This window comes from Mya arenaria, chromosome 12 (assembly GCF_026914265.1).
Source record: "Mya arenaria isolate MELC-2E11 chromosome 12, ASM2691426v1".
In the NCBI taxonomy this organism is placed as follows: Eukaryota; Metazoa; Mollusca; class Bivalvia; order Myida; family Myidae; genus Mya; species Mya arenaria.
In genome coordinates, this window is record NC_069133.1 from 47,233,963 (window position 1) to 47,255,484 (window position 21,522).

At 34.3% G+C, this 21,522-nt stretch overlaps 1 protein-coding gene across 2 annotated transcripts in view; it reads right to left on the reverse strand.

Annotated features, from left to right (window-relative positions):
* The window catches only part of LOC128211505 (serine/threonine-protein kinase 10-like), a 62,916-nt gene extending 47,721 nt beyond the window's left edge, over positions 1-15,195 (reverse strand). For both annotated transcript variants that reach the window (XM_052916371.1, XM_052916370.1), the window contains exons 1-9: positions 14,818-15,195; positions 13,172-13,336; positions 12,202-12,400; positions 7,599-7,671; positions 6,745-6,939; positions 6,031-6,112; positions 3,508-3,627; positions 2,900-2,989; positions 288-827 (exon numbers count right to left, since the gene is read on the reverse strand). In XM_052916371.1, coding sequence (XP_052772331.1) covers positions 288-827; positions 2,900-2,989; positions 3,508-3,627; positions 6,031-6,112; positions 6,745-6,939; positions 7,599-7,671; positions 12,202-12,400; positions 13,172-13,336; positions 14,818-14,979 — 1,626 coding nt within the window. In that variant the 5' untranslated portion in view covers positions 14,980-15,195. The remainder of the gene's footprint in view (positions 1-287; positions 828-2,899; positions 2,990-3,507; positions 3,628-6,030; positions 6,113-6,744; positions 6,940-7,598; positions 7,672-12,201; positions 12,401-13,171; positions 13,337-14,817) is intronic.
* Positions 15,196-21,522: the final 6,327 nt, after the last annotated feature.

A 21,522-nucleotide genomic window follows, 5' to 3' on the forward strand; every position in this document is an offset into this window, starting at 1 on the left:
CTTTTATTTTAGCTTTGCTTGCTTTTTAAGAGTACAACGGTGCTAATAGTATATTGTTAAATTGCAACCAGTATATCCCTGTTAGTATACTTTTGCTAAAAGCTTAATATGATTAGAACAGGAAAAGCAATTGCAAAATGTCTACATTAACTGCAAAATATTTTAAAGAAAGAAAATCTAGAGTTTGATTGACAAGTGCTTAATCTATGCATCTAAATATATATATAATGTTGTAACGTATTCTACAAACTAATTGGTAAGCTAAACCTACAAACAACAGCACTCACATGACTTGAAGTATCTGACTTCTCGTCAGCGCTAGGTCCAAATCCTTCATCTGACAACTTGTCCTCCTCAACGAAACCAGGGGGAGGAGCAATGGTTTCTATAGAGACATCTTCCTCTGTACCAAAGGATACTTTACCCTTAGTGGACACCTCATCTTCCAATTTCTTTGGCTCAGGCATAACTCGATCTTTCTCTTCCTTATCTTCAACAGGAGTTGTCTCTTCCTCATCAGAAAGTTTGTCTTTCTCTGGACTGGTATCTTTTTCAGCAGGTTTTGCCTCTTTATTTTCTTTAACCTCCTCTGTAGGCAAAGCACTATCCTTGTCTTTAACCTCAGGGGTCTGTTCCCGCGGGGATGGCGTACCCTCTTTGGAGGATGGTATCCCCTCTCGGCTCCCTGGTGGAGCAGGGGCTGGGGCTTTCTTTGGGGAAACGGAGGACCGTGGCGATTCGGTGTCCGGGGTGTTAGGTCGATCAGGGGTCGGTGAACGCTCCTTGGAAGGCTCTGGTGTTGGTGCTTTACGCTCTGGTGTAATCTCCTGAAATGAAGGTCACATGCTACAACATTTAAGACACTAGAGTAGTGTATGATTGGTGGTAGAGGCTGGCAATATTTATGACAGTTCACAAGAATTTCAAGCTTCATTCAAACTAATTTCTGCTGCTTCCATCATCAACAATCAAGTGACTACAGTGGCTGATCATACCACTAGCTCTCATATCTGTGAAATAAGCTTCACATAAAGAGAAATCACTGAGCTTTAAGGGCATATTATTTGCAAAACTCTAAGAACACGAGAAGACCATTGTGGCTCATCTGATTTTTTTTAAGTTGGAATAACTCAACAACTATGTATGCACAGTTAATTCCATTTAGCATCTGAAGTTTTTTAGTAGTGGTCAATGTCTTAAAATGGGGGGGGGGGGGCATTTTTTGACCCCAGGGCCAAAGATTGAACAATATTGGTACAAGTCAACTAGATGATATATCATGCCAAATATCTAAGCTCTTGTCACTACTTGATTTTACGTGTGTATCTATATATGTATATTTGTTATTAATTGTTGTATGTGGCCCATATTGAAAATTGGTATGTGTACTAAATATGTTATCCAGTTTAAATTAAGACGTTACTTGTCTTTGTGAGTTCGGAGAAGATTTTTTAAGTTTTCACTATAACACATATAGAGAAAACCCATCAGCCCCGGGGTGTGGCCAATTTTGACCCCAGGGCCATAATTTGAACAAACTTTGTAGAGTTCCACTAGACGATGAATCATGCCAAATATCTAAGCTCTAAGCAACGTAAGTTCAGAGGAGATGATTTTTGAAGTTTTAACTATAAACATATAGAGAAAACCCATGACCCCCCAAGGGGGTGGGGCCAATTTTGACCCAAAGGCCATAATTTGAACAATCTTTGTAGAGGTCCACTAGACGATGAATCATGCCAAATATCTAAGCTCTAGTCCAAGTAAGTTCAGAGGAGAAGATTTTTGAAGTTTTAACTATAAACATATAGAGAATACCCTACCCCCCCCCCCCCCCCCGGGGCGGGGCCAATTTTGACCCCAAGGCCATAATTTGAACAATCTTTGTAGAGGTCCACTAGACGATGAATCATGCCAAATATCTAAGCTATAAGCAACATAAGTTCAGAGGAGATTTTTATTTTTTTTTACTATAAACATATAGAGAAAACCCATGACCACCCAGGGGCGGGGCCAATTTTGACCCCAGGGCCATAATTTGAACAATCTTTGTAGAGGTCTATCTAGCATAAATAACTATTTAGACAATTCGAGATTTTCTGACTTTGTAAAAGTGCAGTAATTCATAGTTATTTATGCTTGATAGTTGGTAGGAGTGACCCCTTTGATGAATCTGAAGAAAAAAATATATATTTTAGATTATTTTAGGTTACATGTCACTAAATTTTGTAAAGGTCAAAATTCAACCCATTCCCCTATAACTACATTTGTCCGTGGTTTAATTTGATATTACCTAACAAGTTGATATCTGTATTCTACATTTGTCTGTGATGAACAGCATATGGTCCCAAAGAAACATTGTCCATTTTAATGTGTGAAATGTAATGCTAGGCTTATATAGCAAAACTGTAGAATTCTTGACCTTGAAGTTAGACACCCAGGTCTTGTGCGTGACATGTCACAATACCAAATTATGTCCAAATCACACCATGATTCACAAAGTAATGCATATGACATGATCCACTATCCGCAGTAAGGCGTTTATAGCAAAACTGACAATATTCTTAGGTGCACAGTAACCATAACCTTGAAGCTAGGAACCCAATTCTTGAGCACAACACATTGTCATGGTTGTCACTTCTTAAAAATTCCTACCATGAATTACAAAGTCATGGAATGGACCAAACAACTATTATCAGTAGGGCTTTTATAACAAAACTGACAAAGTACTGAGGCATGAAGTGACCTTGAAAAGTTATGGGCGGGACTCAAAAGCGAGACAGACATGACGATATGGTGATAAATACCTAAAAAGCCTTGAAATCATTTTTTGCAGAAGGGCATAAAAATACAGCTAAACATTGAACCAAATATCAGTCAATGCCTTCCGACAACATACCTTGACTGGGGTAGACTCCCTCTTGTCCGAATCCACGCTGGCTTGGGACACCTTATCCAGGTCGACAGCAGAGTCCTCATGCATGTGACGCTGAAATACCACAGGGGATTAATATACTTGGTACCAATCTACATGTAAGACAATCAGGTTGTAGTTTTATAAAAAGTAAATGATGAAAAAGTATTCCCCCTTAATCCTGTTATATTGCAGTAATAGCAACATAATCAGATACAGTACAGGAGTTGGACCAACTTTTCTCCTTTGGATAGAACCTTTAAGTTCCGATTCCTTGGAGTTCCTATACGTTGCTTGTTTCCGCCGGAGTTTTATATGAATGGTAGAGTGGAAATTGTCAAATTTAATGACACTCGGAGGAATACTACATAGAATGTCACTTATTTATTATTTGTTCTTAGAGGTTTGTTTTTTCAGGTCAGCTAGATATTTTTTGTACGAAAGGGTTGATATTAAACATTAAACATAAAAATGATAAAGTACTTCAGTCATCATAAATACATAAAATATATGTTTTTGAGTGTCTGAGAACCACAGGAAATTTACAACCTGTTCTCATCAGTCCCTTTTTTTTCCAAAATAATGAAGCTTACCTTGAACTCTTTGATATCTTCTTCATCTGGTAGATCCTCTACGGTCTCCACCACTTCAGCCTTCGACTCCGAGATGAGATCCATCACAGACTTCTTTTCCACATTTTGTAAAAACGGGTGCTGTGAAGTATAAAATATCCAACTAAAAACATGTATAACCAAATAATCATCTTCACCAATTAAGCAATCACCTCCAGGGATCAGATCCAACACAAAGGTGCTCGTCACATTGCCTGGATACAGTAATACATTTTTTTTTTATTTTTTTTTTATTATTATTTATTTAGGTCAAAACAGTAAATATATGTCATTTAAAAAATTATTCCACAAGTTTTCATGAAAAAAAATAATATTATTATATATAAATAAATATAAGGTAAACATGTGCAAAAATTCATCAATTCCAAACGGACCTAATCAATAGAGCATAGCTCCTAAAATAATTGAGATAATCTAATAATTTTACTGTTCTGATAAGGTAAGATTCCCATCTACAAGAAAAATATATTTTTATGGTAGTTAGATGGACCTTTACGGCATATTCAAACAAAATGCACCGACCAGAAACTGAAATTCCCCATTACGAAAGAACCGGGAGGTTGAAAAACAACAAACTCCCCCCCAAAATACATTAAGAACAGACTGACATGCAAACTTCACGCATGCATTCAGTGTTTGACAATAAGACTTTTAGAGGAGTCCACCGGACTCCTTAATTCCAAAATCAAGGAGTCCGGCATAAAATTAAGGAGTCCAGGATAATTACAACATTTATTCAAATTTATTGACTCAATGCTCCAGCTAGCCCTTAATAACAGGTTGCGACACCCGCTGCCCTTTTCAAGTACCCGGCTGCCATTTTACTACACCCTGATGTGCCCTTTTGTTTGCCAGTCAATGTCCAGGAATGAGTTATAAATGTACATACTTAAAAGTTAACAGCTGAGGTAACAAACTGTAAGTACTGAAAGAAGTAACATCACATTACATAAAAAGTTGAGTACTGGCCCTTGCAAGTGTCCCATAAAGGCTAATTTAATTCACATCAAAAGTGTCATTTCTGACCTACCCCCTGGCTGGAGCACTGTTTATTCAATGATTTCACAGAGCCTTTGGTATTTCATTTCTGAAGGGCAAACTAGAGATTTGTATTCTGAGAGCACAATCAAGTTATATTTTAATTGTTTTATTAAAATAATATGAACATGACTGAAACTATTTATCTAATAGATTCTAATATGACTTGAAAAAATTGCCATGAACTGACGATCTAGCATATAGAACCTTGGCCTCTTGTGAAGTGGCTGTTGAGCCATCAGATATAAGGGAATTGAACGGGGCATTATCAAATACTGAATTTTGTTTAATTGGAACATTCATCTGCAATCAGTGCAATGAGACACTGACGTGCCTTATATGTTGTGCCAATGCTAACAGACTTTGCAATATAAGCTTGGTACATGGTGACATAGTCTGTGTAGGACTGTCCTTATTTCTGAATAATGTTCAGCATCCATAAACAGAATGCACTACCTGTCAGAGATAGCTTTGTTCAGCTGAATTAACAAGCAGTCAGCTGGTGATTAACTTAATTATTTTTTCCCTTTTTTGCATTTTCTTAGCTTATAATATTATCATGGCCCTTAAAAGTTTTTTGATGGCTTTCAATCGCACGTTAGAGCGCACAGTGACAAAGCTCCATACGGTCAGGTACTCATATACAGATGTCAGTTCAAACATCAGCCAAGACAATTGTTTTAACCATGCTTGCTGAATTTCCTTTCTCTATAAATTACAAACTCTTTATCTTTTTTTCTTTTTCAGTTCTTTTATTTTTCGCTGCCGGAGGCGAAATCCATTTTACTGTTGACATAAACATTGTTTACATCTAAAATCAACGAGGAATATTTTTTGTAAACACCGTTTGACGGGTTTTATCGATTTAGTTACCATATTACAAACATTAAAAGATACATGAATACCGGTCTATGACGTCACACTACTTTAAAGAGCGTCTAAATGATAACGATTTGACGAGTCGCAAAATAATTACATATGAGCTTTCGGATACTTTTAACCTTCGGATACGATTTGTGTACAATTGGATTTTGAAATGAAGGAGTCCGACGGACTGCCTAGACGGAAAATCCGGTAGTCCGAGCCGAATTTTAGGAGTCTCGGACTACCGGACTCCCGTTAGTGTCGAACGCTGGCATTACAAAGGGAAGCTTTAAGTATCATTCCTACCGTTAAAAACTTGTTGAGTAAGACGCGTATTTATCCAAATAGAACGTTTTTTGTTGCAACATTTGAATGAATGTTTGGTAGCCGTCCAATGAAAACACTTCGTGTATTTAAGTCATAACCGAGTGCGCGGTCAAGGTTAAGAAGGTGATTCGAAGTGAAAGTAGAAATACTGCAACAAAAAACGTTCGATTTGGATAAATACGCGTCTTACTCAACAAGTTTTTAATAGTAGGAACTATTTCCTGGGCCTGAACAAGAGTTATCCTATGTCTATACCTGTAGTAGCTCCAAGGCCGTAGCCCTCTGTTCAGGGTCCTTGGTGAGACAGCGCTTCAGGAAGTCATGGAAATTCGCAGACCTGGACAAGAGTTAACATACAAGTTTACAAAGAGTGTACAGACAGTAGCAGATTTAACCTCACCATCCATCAAATGCTTTAATTTTTAACTCATCTCCAATTTCTGAATTTGGACAAAAGCTGATATTTAACTTATAAAAACACTTTTGAGTTTGTTCCCTGAATAGAAACCAGTACTGGTGTTGCTTTTGAAAAGCCGTAATGAAGTAACCATGAGAAAGTATCCCCTTAAGGGATTGTACCCACAATCTCTTAGGTTAGACGTGACACCTTTACCACTAGCTTTCCATTAAAATCATTATGACCACCTGGAGCATGGTTTAACCTTCCCTGCATCGCTCTTGTTCTGTTTGTTTATCTTATTTTTTTTAACAGAAAGCACTTTTTAAAAGCTGGTCACTACATATTAAAGTATGGTTTCGGTGGTCAAAATAAATAGCATTCAGCCTCAAAATAATTTTAGTACTCAGAGATAAAGAGTCTATAAAGAGTTCAAAATACTTTTTATTTTAGTTCATGACAATAAGATTCATTCAAAAATGCAAAAAGTTATATACCTTAACCTAAATTCAATTCCATGTCCTGTTAATTACAAAGATATGCTTTTGAAAACACTGAAGCCAACCACCTACCATTTCCTCTTGTCATCCAGCGATGGAGGATCTGCTTTCTGTATTTTAATGAGGACCCGCATGGGGTGCATTTCATGGTTGGGCGGCTCTATCTGGGCAAACTCTATGAGGGTGATGCCCAGGGACCAGATATCAGCCTTGTAGTTGTAGGGTGTGTCCTTGAGGGTCTCACATAGTATAACCTCTGGCGCCATCCTGGAAATTTTGAATAGGAAATACTACATTTTTTACAGAATAATTTTTATTATCACCAATGATAAAAGGTGCTAAAAGGTTCACTGACTGAAAATGAACCCAAACTAAAAATTAAACTAATGCTCATGACAAACTTGTTGTTTTTGTATACAGTACAATAATACAATAATATTACATAATTCTGAAAAAGTAAATATGGTTAAAGCATGTGCATGTTTCACTTCTACAAAATAAGAAGCTTAAATGGATAACCTGGGCCTGGTTTCATTAAATGACCTTGATCATAACTTCAAAAATCTTAAATCAAAATGAATGTCCTGAGTAACATGAACATGCCATGACTTAGATCTTTAAAAAAATGGACCCCAGAGCCTGGTATCACAAAAACACATTACAGACCTACAAAGGATTTTTTGGCTAACTGATTGGATTGATGTTATTTCAGTCAAATCAGATTTAAGAATTTCAGGCAGTGAAGAAATTTCTCATCTTCATTTTTTTGTGAAACCAGCCCCATTTCTCAGAGTATGGAATCCTTGTTAAGTGTCAATACTATAAAAATCCACCAGTCAATTGTAGCTGAGTCAGCTTTTAAAACTTATAGGGTAAAAAATGAGTGATCTGAAAATGAGAAGCAACTACCATAAATATACACATACCAGTAAGGTGTTCCGATGAAGGAGTCTCTTCTCTGGATGGTTCTTTCATTGAAGGCCGATACACCAAAGTCAGCTTAAATGGACAAACATGATTCAAAAATTAATGCAAGAGAAAGTAAAAATATTAAAGAGCCACTATATTAAAAGTTATGGGATTAACAGGTGATCCGATATGGTATATACAGGGCAAAGGAAACCATATCGGGTAAGAGTGGAAACTAAAGCCCGAATATGGTTACCTGCGCCACATTGATCCCAAATTGGGTCATCGAAATGTTTTATTTGTTCATCCAAGCAGAAGAAAGACACCATTTTGGTATAAAATAAAGATATGTGATCAAATATGGGATCACCTCGTGAACAATGGCCTTGCTTCATGGTACTTCTATCTTAACTACAGTTAATAGAATGATGGAAGATTGATGCCAATTTTTTTTCAATGAATTATTTAGTTTAACTCATTTGACTTCAATGAGGCCTAAAAAAAAATTGTTTGGTTAGGGTTACATCCTTTTCAAAAATAGGTAGGGTAGGTAGGCTTTTTTTTTTTTTATTAGGCTTTATATAAGAATGTTATTTTCATCATTGGAGAATGGTGTTAAAGTTATCTTCTATATAAGCAATTAAGGTTTTAAACTACATATTGAAAAGCAAAAAAAAAAAAAGAACAAATTTTTTTTTTTTTTTTTAGTTTTTCATTTTTTTTTCAAACTGACTATAAAAACGTTAGGGTCGGCGCCTATTCCGTAGGTAGGGTCGGGTAACCCGAACCAAATGTATTTTTTTTTAGGCCTGATCAAAACAAAACAAATAGCACATGTTTGAGTTAAGATATAAAATGTTTTTTCAATTAATAGCTAACTGGCCCCAGTTAAAAAAAGAAGAAAAAAATCATTTGGCATCAACCTCTTTTGTGCACCTTTAAAGGGACAATACATTTGTGGCCAGATAAATACCATAATAATAAAAAAAATATCACTAGCTCATTTTGTTTCATGGTATGGAACTTTGTTGATTGTACTGTACATGAAAAATGTAGTGAACAGAAAATAAGCTTATGCATTAAAGATGCACTCTTACTCCCAAATAAGATTTACCACAATTAATAATAGTGTTTTGATATTCCACAAAGGATGAATAAATGTCAAAAACAATGGTTCTTATGAAGGATATCGAGTTTAATTTGAAATTTATGAGCATAAAACACAGTAGTTCTACCTTATGAGACTATAGTAGACAACAGTAAATCTTATAGCATTCACCAATCATTTAATATTTTTGCGCTTTCTGCTATTAAAATCACCGTTACAATCTTGTAATCAGAAGTTAATATTTTCCATCAATGCATTATTAAGTAAGTAATTTAAGGTTTATCAGTCAAAATTGATGTTTGATATACATGTTTATGTATTGATTTTTAATAAGAGTGTCACTTTAACTTATGCATTAACTTTTGAAAACATTTGTGCTAAATTAGATGTGGATACATGTATCATTTACCATATTAATATAATGATGGAATAGGATCATGATTATCATATGAATGAATAGTTTTCTTCAAGGAAGTTGGAAAATACATGCACATATGAATGAAATAAATCTTTAAGGAAGTTCGTAAATGCAAGCTCAGCATTGTTCCTGCTAACCTAAGGGTTACTGGCATCATATAATGTATCATAAAATTATTATTTTCATATAATGAAATGCTACACATAATTTCAAAGGAAATATTTTCATATAATATAACATGACCTGATTGTATTATCTTACAACCATTATCTGGTACAGGGAAGGTACATGTAATATGCATGTATAAACATGAAATTGCACGCACAGCAAAGAGATAGCCTGTATGATATCCTTCAGGACATGCAATATTGCATGTATACATTGCATGAACTGCCCTTTACAACAACGGTAACATCTTTGAAGTCATGTCCATTTTTAAAAAAAGTCACAAAGATAGCAAATAAATCTAGTTTTTTTATTTATGGTAAAAAATATGGCAAAATTTTGATCGCATCAGATCGATTTTTCAGCATTTTTTTTTAAAGCTTGGTAAAATCTGATTGAAGCCCTGATTTATATCCACCAAATTTCTTTTATCAGTATTTAAAGTGGAAATAAATCAACTAGTGAATGTTAAGCTGATTAAAATGTACAAAATGCATGCAAGTCGTCTCCAGGATAACTTATAATTAAAGGCAGCCAAGCTCAAATATATCTAAAAATCTAAAAAATACAAATAAGTGATAAACTTCTTAAGTTGTATATTTGACAACATTATCAGTGCAAAAGTTAAAAAAAATAATGCAAAATTAAGCAACAAAACAAAAATCTTTATAAAAACTTAAACCTTTATAATGATATGCCCATTCTATTTTTTAGAATGTGAATGCTCATAAATGGAGATGACACACTTACTCTGAATACAATTTCAAGTGCAGCAATTTAAAACACCATTCATCATTTGTAATTGAAATTCATGCACGATTACCCCCGTCAACGAAAACAATTGTCAGTCAGTTTAAATTAACAATACATAAATTTACTTTCAGACAACTTACACAAATTGTTACACATTAAACTTTTATACAGTAATACTGATACAATGTAGATGAAACTTGCTAGAGCATGAAAATTATAGCCTTACAAAATGAACAACTATTACTGATGTGTCAGGGCATTTTATGACATTCAACTGATGAAAGAATGTTATTTCAGTACTTAATATCATTTTATAAATGAAAGGGTGTCATGTGTAGAAAGACACTTGCTGAATTTAAATCATGTAACATATGGCTGTATAGTATTACATTGAAAACATCAAAATAAACCCAGCTTAAAACATTGAGTGATGAATAAATCAAGAATGTTTACATTTGAAGATATATATTATTAGAAAAAAGCAGACGGATTTAAATTTGCTAGTCCATAAACCAAGAGCTTTTATGCTAACATGAAGGAACCACAGTTTATTTGCGTTCTTAAAACCCTAAACAAATCAAAGTAATCTATATATAAAAGCAATATGCTGTAAAAGATTTCAGGCGCATGTAGGCACAAATGGGATCGCCAGATGGACTCTGATTTTATCATTTAGAAAAGTTCTGACAAAAACAATCGCCAAGGTTCAGTTGAGTCATTAATTGCAGGTTTATCAAATACACACATGGATAAAGACTGGGTAGAAGGGAGACATGAGGGCCAACACTATGGAAGTTATTATTAAGCTTTCATTTACTAAACCAAAAAAATCAACTACCTGGCCTCAATAACACAAAGATACTTATTGACTTAAGTCAATTTCAACTCACTTTACCACAGAACAACACAGCATGATTCAATTGTTTATATGTTTAACAAGGGCGGATACAAATATTTGGTCAATATTTTATAGAAAAATAATCTGAGAGCATTCAGCAATTGCACTTGAGTCAGATTTATTATTTGTTAGTTTTACTAAAGTACATTTTATACTTATATATACATTTTTTTGTTTGAATATTGAGGATGATGTTTTATAGTGTCAGCATATTATTCTCAAGAGAATGCAGTTTAAAACAGTAAAACATTAGTATTTTTTTAAATTATGTCATGCTGTAATGTGGACTAAATGAGCTGAAATTGAATATGAGATTTTACTTGAGTTTTTTCCTGATTTTGGGACCTCGCTGTACCTGACTTAAACTGATTAAATGGTTTAAGTAAAGCAAAACATACACAATAACTATTACCAAGAAGTTTCTGCAGTGCCAGTATTATTTTAAGAACATTTTTTGTTCAGTGCATTACACATGTATTAGTTATTACTGTTTTTTTGTATCATTCATTCCATTGTCTGTAGTTTAGATTGAAGTATCATGAAACTAATAACAGTCATGGCAAGTCAAGTTACATGTTATTAAAATCATGACTTATTGATCACACAGTTTCTAATCACTTTGTTTCCAACTAAATCCAGAAAACATTCATTCAACAGAGGGAAATTATATGAGATTTTTGTGGTTGTTATTTATCAGAGTTTAAAATCCGCCTTAAAATCTTTTTATAGGAATGCAATACAGAAGTGTGTAGCAATTATGTTAATGCGCTGTATTTTAAAAAATAAGTCATGCAAAAACAAATCATTCAAGGAATGGCTTTACCACAAAATTGAAAGGGGCAATTTTAAATTGTTTGCTTTTCAAAGTTGTTCAGAAGTTTTACGATTTAAAAAAACAATTTAATTGTTTTTTCATAAATAGCTTTGATTTCCCCTTTTCCATGGTATTTCTTTTGGCCTTAATTCTAAAAATTATTGGAAATTGCCTGACTGTAATGCCACATTTGACATCAAACTTAATAATAATTCATGGGAAAGTCCTAAAAATTGAAATTGGCTCAGTCACACAACGGAGTACTGGTACAAAACATGGTTCATAACAAAGCCTGTGAGTCCAGCACTAGTGAACTTCAGGCAAGTCAAACCAGTTCTTAATGTTTAAAATTTACATTTTAGGTATCTGAGCTTGTTTAAGGCTTAATGCCAAAGCAACAATTAAAGATTATGGCTTCAAGATCAGGTTTTTGTGCATGTACCTATACTACCAATGACCCTTACCCAGTTTGACAGCCCCGTCCATGGTGAGGAGGACATTTCCGGCCTTAAGATCACGGTGGATCACATGCTGGCCGTGCACAAACGCAAGGCCCTCACACATCTCACGGCAAATGTAGCGGATCTGCTTCTCTTTCAGTGGTTTCTCAAGGTCGACCATGATGCTGTCTACAGCACCACCTCCACAGAACTCTATGTACATCTGCAGGCAGAAATGTTTTGTCTTAAACTAATATTTTTATTTGTTTACATACATGTACTTAACTGTCCAGGATCCACGGTCATCAAAAAATAGACTTTTGGATGAACAAGCCGAAATTCTTATACTATTGCTTGGCATCAATTTTTTTCACAAGCCCTGCTATACAAAATTCAGAATTTGAGCAAGCCTGGAACTGGAAGACATTTTACCATTGCAGGGCTTGCGGGCTTGTGCTAATTTCGACCACTGGTTCAACTAAGGCGGAGACTTGGTGAGGGCTTGCCTAAGATTTTAAACCTGAACAAGAAAAATTGCCCTTCTAAAGTCTGATATTACACCTCTTTATTATGCTAAAATGCAACAGTTTTGTCCAACTTTTTTAACTTTAATGTGTAGAGGATTACTGTTTGTTTCAGTGTAAGATGGTGATATATTTCACAGAGTGAGCATCAAACGCTATATTTCACGAGTGGCATATTAAATAAGATCATAATTTTGTAACCCCTAATAAACTTAAAGGCAAGGTGAGATATAATTATCATACAACATACAATAAATACAATTTAGACAAAAATACATTCAAAAACTATTAAGGCATAATAGTTTAATTTTGTAGCTTTCTTTATTCGAATGACCCTTGCTCACCAAAATTATATAAACCATGTGAAGCTATTATTTGAACAATTTACTTGTATTTTGTAACTTTCCTTGCACGTTGACATAACAATACATATACTTGGTACCAAACTTGGCCTAAACAGGTAAACCTACCCAAAGCTTTCCACCAAAGTAGTAAGTCTCATGTATGCCGACAACATTCTTATGTTTACACTTGGCAAGTATGTCGATCTCCACCATGAAATCTTCCAGCTCATCGTCAGCCTTGATCTCCACCAGTTTGAGAGCTGCCAAGTTTTTATTTTCCCTGTGCTCGGCCTGGAATGTAATACATATTTACAAAATTAAACATCCCACTATAGGTTTAGTTTTGGTACATACTTTGATTTAGACAGACAGTGTGAAAGACAGAAACATGCTGTTAGTGTTGACTCTAATATTCGATCAAGTGGCACTTCCATAATTGTATCAGTTGGACTGTACACTATCACAGAAGCCCAAAGTCTTGTTAAATATCTTAAGGCCAATAAAATTGTCAATGCTACATGTGAGAAGGGTTGTTTATTTTTGCGTTTTAAATAAAACAACCCTGTCTAGGCCTTCATTGAGCCTATGAATTTGTTATTCCATAGCCTCCAATTCCATGAGTTTCTAAATGCCATCGCACATCAATCAAGGAACAACTTATAAAATGTATTTTTACACAGTGTTTAAATTTAGGGCAGGGGGCTTCAGAAGAGGAACATTGTAAAAAGGGATTTTATCTGGGTGTGAAGACCGTTGAAATAATGAATAGTACAGAAAATGTTTGAAATTCTGTTAATTGAAATAATTAAATTTTTCAACAGCCGAATATGTAAACATTTTTGAGTATGCAGTGTTCTCAATAAGAACCGGCTGCCAGCCAAAATGGATGGTTTAAATGGCAATTGGGCCGGTTCAAATTTGGAATACTAAATGAATTTCAAATAGAATAAGTAGAAGCTGGTGGGTTACTTTACTATTTGAGACGGTTCAAACGAAACTTATTGAGAACCCTGAGTATGTGTAATCATAACTATTAATAAAAAAACACACTAACATTTTTGACAGTTGATTTCATTCATAAAAGGAAGGCAGAAGGGTGACCATGTTGGTTTCCATGAGGCCAGAAGAGTAATACCAAAAATGGACAGGGAGCAGCATATTTCCATTACTCTAAAACCGCATAAATATCGACAACAGAAGACTGTTGGTGCAACACTATTGTTTGCTACAAAATGATCGGGAGAAGAAACAAGATGACCTGAGACTACATTAATTTCGTTTTGAACTCAACTTCTGGTTTCTGGAACTTAACATGAATTAAGAAATGAGAATGACATCTTAGACATGTTTTAAATACCAGTTTTCAAACTGAATTATTAAAATGTTTCTTAATTAACTTTCAAACAGAGCTATGATTCTCTTCTTTATTTAAATGTTGTTTAAATGTGGCATTTTATGCAGACTCTGTTTATTCTAAAGATTGTTACAAGGTATGTCTGTGTCATTTCATGTACATGTTTTCATTCTTGTTAATAACTTGCCCATGTTGTCAATGATAGCAATGCTTAAATTGTCGTTGTGCAGCAAAATCCAGCTGCTTTATATTAAGATAAATGACAGCTGGTATGCATTCAGTATCGCAGAATGACAAAAAGTAAAAACACAAATTCATGTGTGCAAAAATTACGAAAGTTAAGATATTTGTTTATCAATAACCTATGAGTCATTTAAAATGAACTTGTTTTCCTGGTCATGGTGGAAATTTTACCAACCTTGTATACTTTGCCAAAGGCCCCATCACCCAGTTCTCCAACAATGTCCCAAACGAGGTTAGGGTCTTTGTCTGTAATAATGTCTCTGTCACCAATCCCTTTCTTCTTCGACACATCTCCACCTATTCCAAGCAGCTTTTTAAAACTTGACAAAAATGACATTTTGATGCCAAATCGAGTGCTGGCTTTACGACGAATTCAATGCACACGGCAATCACATGATATTTTTTACATGGGTCAAAAACTTTTCAATCAATACAGATTAAATACATTGGTGTCCGTTCAAGGGTTTGTCTGTTTCATCTTTCTTTTTCAAGGACTTTCACTTATTAACTGTAGCGGAAAATCTCCATCTTGTTTCCTTTGACGCATGCGCATATTACACTCTGCATATTTACTTCCGTGTTTACATTCAGGGACACGCCCATCTTACGAATGTTTATTAACGATGAAACCCTGATAACATATTCTTTGCAACGGTCGTAATGCAATAAAGGGAAGAGAGATACGATGAGATGTTGTAATTTGGATGACTATCATTGAAATAAATAACAAAACAACTCTAAGGTTACATAAAACTATTAGTAGTAAAATTCCTACGCAGTTACCTGTCTTTACTATGAAAGGGGAATAAACGCTGTGTGCCTTCGCCAATGTGTTAACTCGTTATTTCCACCTTAGAGTCACTTTAAACAATTATTATGCGACAATATATACAATCAAATGAAAAACAATATGTCATGTAATTTTATGATAACATTGATTAGTATACATGTATATTTCAGAAGACAATTATCTATATTTTATTTAGAATTTAACGAGTCATTTAAAATAATTATGATGCGACAATATATACAACCAAGTGAAAACACGAAGTAATGTATTTTGTTATAACATAAATCTGTATGCATGTATATGTAAGAAGACAGTGCTCAGTATTAAGTGTAGAATTAAACTTGCTAAATAAAAATACAAAAGTAAGTTTTTTGTAGGATTCATTTTAAGACATTAGTACTTTTTATGAGGCTGAGATTACTTATAGCAAATAATAAAAAGAAAGAGTTTTAGGATTGATTGTAATACATAAATACTTGTAAGGTGGCAGAGGTTATTGAAAGCAGTAAAACACAAACACATGCGATTACATCAATCCCTACCTGGCCGTATCAAACCATAATATCATACTTCCTCTTCCTTAATTCTGATAGGATTCCTGTCTGGTCGGTAATGTTGACCTTAAACAGTGCGTTTCAAATACCTGTCTATATGAACAGTTAAACGATGTTCGGATTTAAAAGATACATATACATATGAATACATAGGCTACCGTCGTCGGTCTGATAGAAGCCGCGGGCCTGCTCTAGATTACCGAAATCATTCCATAAATAAGGGACTCAGGCTGCACATAACTTTTCAATATCTAGTCCAACAAATGTTGAGAACTTTGTCTGCCTCGCTTCTCTGGATGTATAGTAAATGTTTCTTCGCAAGACACTTGGCGGCCTTGTATGCAATTACATACAAAAATTCACTACAGGAAAGATCATCGGATAATGACACACCCAGATACGTGGCGCTACTTATATTCTCGAAAATGTTGCAGTGAAGTACATCCCATGTGTACCTGCTCTTTCTACAGATGCTTAGTACATTTCTCCTAACCACAGAGTGCATCGCAGTCCTCTTGAAGTTTACTAGAATATTCTGGTGCTCGGATATGCCTATACAAGAGTCAGTCGTCAGCAAAAGTTTAACCTTTGGTAAAGTTTCAGCAGGACGTCGTTCATATAGGCCGACAAGAGGAGTGACATAAGAACAGTTCTTTGAGGGACACCAGCTATAAAAACTACATTCATTGAATGTGTGTCGTCTAAAACAACTATGATGGTAACTCAGATTGGATTTGATACATCGCAGGTTGTTCCCCTTATACCGAAGTGGTGGTTAGGCGACGATGTGGCTATTTATCGAAAGCGTTCGCAAAGTCAAGCAGTATCACATTTACTGTTTCCGATCGTACCTTACTTGCAATTCACTGTATTTTGTCACTAGTTATGTTTCACAGCGCTGGAACTTGCGGAATCAATGCTGCTTGTCACAGTTGATTTATCTGTCAAACAAATGTTTTATAATGTTATGACGCATGATATGCTCAAGCATTTTACAAGTAATAAAGGTGAAGTATACTGGCCTATACTTCGTAGCTAGATGCGAGCTGTTAAGCACATTTCTAAAATATAAATAATATGATGGCTTTCTCCCCAGTCAACAATCCAGTCCACTCAACTTCTTACTTAAGCAAGTGCTTATTCATTTGAAAGGTTAAAGCAGAAATACCATCTGGGCCTGACGCCTGGTTTATTTTCGCGTTTTTAGGAGCCCCTGGTGGGTTTCGAACCAATGTTTTTCTTGGTTGAAAGGCAGACACCTTGACCAAAAACATGTTGAGGTAATTGCATAGTTCTAGAAAAAATACCTTCGGATTATTTTCCTACCAAGATTGCTTTAACGGCATCGACTTGCTTAGTCTTAAAACATGGTTTTTATGGTGGAATGGCTAGTTTTGAACATTTACGAGAAAAAATATAATCATAACTTTTTTTCAAAAACTCATTTCTTCAAAAATATAATATCCCCTTTATATTCACAAATACAAAACAAAATTACTTACTGCATTATGTCCCTTGAACGCGTCTTATTAACCTTCTGCATGATAGCGAAACGTGTTGACAAAAGGAGTATAAGTTGTTTATTTAACCTACAAAACATAATAATTAACGTTTGAAAGTTGAAAACTTGTGTTGCACTGTTGACCAATTTCGATTTAATTATTAATTATGTGTATATTGTTACACAACTACTCTTACTTATTCAACCCACACTGGTCACAGTAGTTGAGCGGTTAACTAGATGTCTCGAATCCTGCTGCCGATCAAAACTTTGTTCATTTAATTTTCTTGTTTTTATTTGTTATTTTTGATTCTATTTTTAGCTTTAATATTTTGGTTTTACGACCATTTCTTTGCTTCACTGTAGCCAATTGAATAAGCTGGTTATTTTTTTATTATTTTTTTTGAACGCAAAAACACTTATGCTTGGTCACTTAGTATCTATCGAATACATGTACTTGCAAAGCATTTTTTAGATGTGCAAATTAAGCAAACACGTGGGCAACTTATCATAGTTTTAGATTCATACAATTTTCTGCTGTTAATTTTGCAGTTCTGGTCCCATTATCACTAAAATACTTAAAGATGCACTCTTACTCCCAAACACGATTTACCACAATTAATATAGTTGTTTTAATAGTCCTTAAAGGATGAATACATGTCGAAAACAATGGTTCTTATGAAGGATACCGAATTTAATTTGAAAGAAATGTGCATAAAACATGGTATTTCTACCTTAGGAGACTAAAGCAGATCACAGTAAATCTTTTAGCATTCACCAATCATTTTATATTTTTGCGCTTTCTGCTGTTAAATACACGGTTACAATCTTGTTTTCAGCAATTAATATTTTCCATAATTGCATTATTTAGTGAGTAGTTCAAGGTTTATCACTCAAAATTTATGTTTGTTATACAAGCGTATGTATTGATTTTAAATAAGAGTATCACTTTAAGTCAAATCTTAGTCTCAGTCTCAACTCGTTTTACAACATAGCATCAAAAGTTTTTGAAAATATATGTTTTTACAATTTTTAAAACCGCATCCTATTATTGACTATATTGATTAAAACCTTTTGTCTAGATTCCAAAGGGAAAACATTCTACAGCCAAAAATGTACTTGAGTACAATTCATTGCCTTTTATCAATAACTCACGTATATTTTTTGGCATAAGAATTAGTTTTCTTTGATGTCAAAATCCTTTTGTCAATACATTCTATGAGGAAACTATTTTTTAAAAAGTGTAAAAACAGGCAAGATGATACTATGATTTTATATGGTAAAATGAGTTGAGATTGAGATTGAGATTTGAGTATTTTTGTGCTTTAGGGGCCTGATCTTTTAAAACAGTTTGGTTTTTGAAATTATATATAAAACCGACTTGCATTTTAGAAAAGAGTCAGACAGAGGTTTTATGCAACTGAAAACATTTTTTATATTTACGTATACACAAATATAAAAGTCGCACAATGATTAAACAAAGATATCTTCGTTCTTGAAGCCAAGCTCTGCACACTTGTGCCGTAATTTTCTTTCACTATAGTAGAAGTAGACTGTACTCGTACGTTTGACGTCTCTATTGGCGGCATCAGCTAGTACCATTTAATTCTTTGGATTTTCAGGCTAATTGCGCTCCCATGATCAATCATATGGTATCATCAGCACAGTTGTATGTGTATACAATCATGTCAATTTTTGTCTAGAACAGGTAAAGTATACATTTGTTTCATTTAATTAGCATCTCTAGGGCAATTAACTCTGGGTTATATATTTGGAATAAACGTAATTAGAACGAAACTATTCGGAGAAGGCCTGCTTTGTGGACTATATTTCGCTGTACTTTCAGTCCTCTCATATTAACATGTCTAACGTAATGAGTTTCTTATCATTTAATTGCAATGTTATATTTGTCTGTTCAGAATTACTTATATTACTTATGTTGCCATCTATCAATTATGTTTGCATAATACTTTTTTTTCTAATTTTTAAAGCTTAAGCTGATGACTATCTTGTTTCGGTGCCATTATAATAGACATACCTACTTCACCACATGCGGGTTGAGTTCGATTCAATTTATCTTCAAATAAATATAATGTCGTATTTAATTAAGTCGTTTAGATCTTTTTTTATTCACAAGTGTTATATAAAATATCATTTTGCTATGCTCTGGAGTGAAATAAAATACGACCTTATACTGAAAACAATGAATTTTCTTTTTCTTTTATGCTTATTTTCGGAGATTTACAGGTCATTAATAAAACACCATCTTCTTGGAATAACCAATCGTTACACAAAGGGAAATAACTACAACTGATTTTATGAGTAGATCTTAACATTCGGAACTCCTCGGCCATTTTTTTCAAAAACAACCTCGGATGTATGCCGGTACATCATTTGAAGTAGTTCGTAAAATTTTGAATTATATCATTAATTAAATGTAGTGTTTTAGAGTTGTATTTATTGATCTAAGTTTAAATTGATTGCCATTGAATTTTATTATTGCAAACATAATTAAGAATCCCAAGAGTTAAGTCACAAAGTTTAACTGCTAAATAAAATTACTACGCGATCTACTTGCAGCGGACTTAAACGTACCACTTTTTGAGTATGTAAACTGTCCCAATACATCCGAGGTTGGATGAATTTCCTTCCTTCCATCTGTTGATTTTAGCCCCTAGTCCCAAGAACAGGCTAGTGCTAGTTTAGAGAAACACAAGCACATAGTTTGTACCAGGAATTAGGTAGCCACTGTTTTTTTTATTCCTTTCATCTGTTGATTTTAGCCCCTTGTCCCAAGCACATGCCAGTGCTAGTTGAGATAAACACAAGCACATAGTTTGTATCATAAATACGGTAACCGCTGTTTAATTTTATTCCTTCTCTCTTCATACTACATAAATTCAGCAAAACCACCTCTATGATCGAAGAGGCAAGTTCATATCCCAATCTCTGCTTGGCATCTCGTTGACGTATCTATCTCAAGCTGGAAAAACTCCACATAATTGTTTTGCTAATTACACTATCAAAACCTTTAGAATTTCCGTCATCAGAACCGCCGAAGCAATTTATTGTGTTTGGAGAATCATTATGAGTGTCTGTAACAGTTGGGCTTCATTTATTGTGGTTTTAGTAGTTGTCTTTTCTCTTTTAAGAGCTAATCAGAGGTGCATAAAATTGTTAGAATGTTTTGTACGTTCGTGGAATGCTTGTATCACTTGGTGTCTGCTTGTTCTTTGTTTGTTTAATGGGTAATTTCAATGTGTGTAAATACCGAATTTAGCAACTAAATTTAGATATCCATTTTATTTATCTACATAACTTAAATAGTTTTCGTCTGGTTTTTATGGTGCGGCTTCAATTGGATGATTTCAGTGATTATATTAATTCTTTAAGAAACACGGTAGGTGATATTGAATTTGACGCTTGGTTACGTATATTGTTATAAAACCATTTGCATCCCGTAATTCAACCAGTTTATATTTGGTTCTACATATTTTTGTAGGCGGCCAAGGAAAACTAAAAAGATAAAACATGCACATTCTGCCCAGTAACAAAACAGCTTTCTAGTTTAATGGCACTTATACCAAATAACTATAGGAATAGAACATCATAAAAAAACTATACGAATAAGAGTATTCTGAACGGCAAACACACATACCTGGGTCTTTCTTTAGAAAATAAAATGAAAATGTAAATCCGGATGATCTATGAAGAATGTAAATCAAATCGTTGTGTCTTGACAAGTCTTGTATCAATATTTATGCAAAAAGCTACAGAAACATGCTCAGTAGCAAAAAGTTTAAACATTAACCCGGTTTAGTGGCAATGGGCAAACGCCAAAGACATAGAACACAAAATCACAAACAAGAAACATAGAACAGCACAAAACTCTACAAATAGCACAGTGCATAAATACTATATATATATATATATAAATAATTGGTATGTTTATCAAGAATTGTTAGGTACCGCCTTGGAACGGTCAGTAAAATGTAAATTTACTGGGGCTTTCAACCAGTTTATGTGCACAAACCT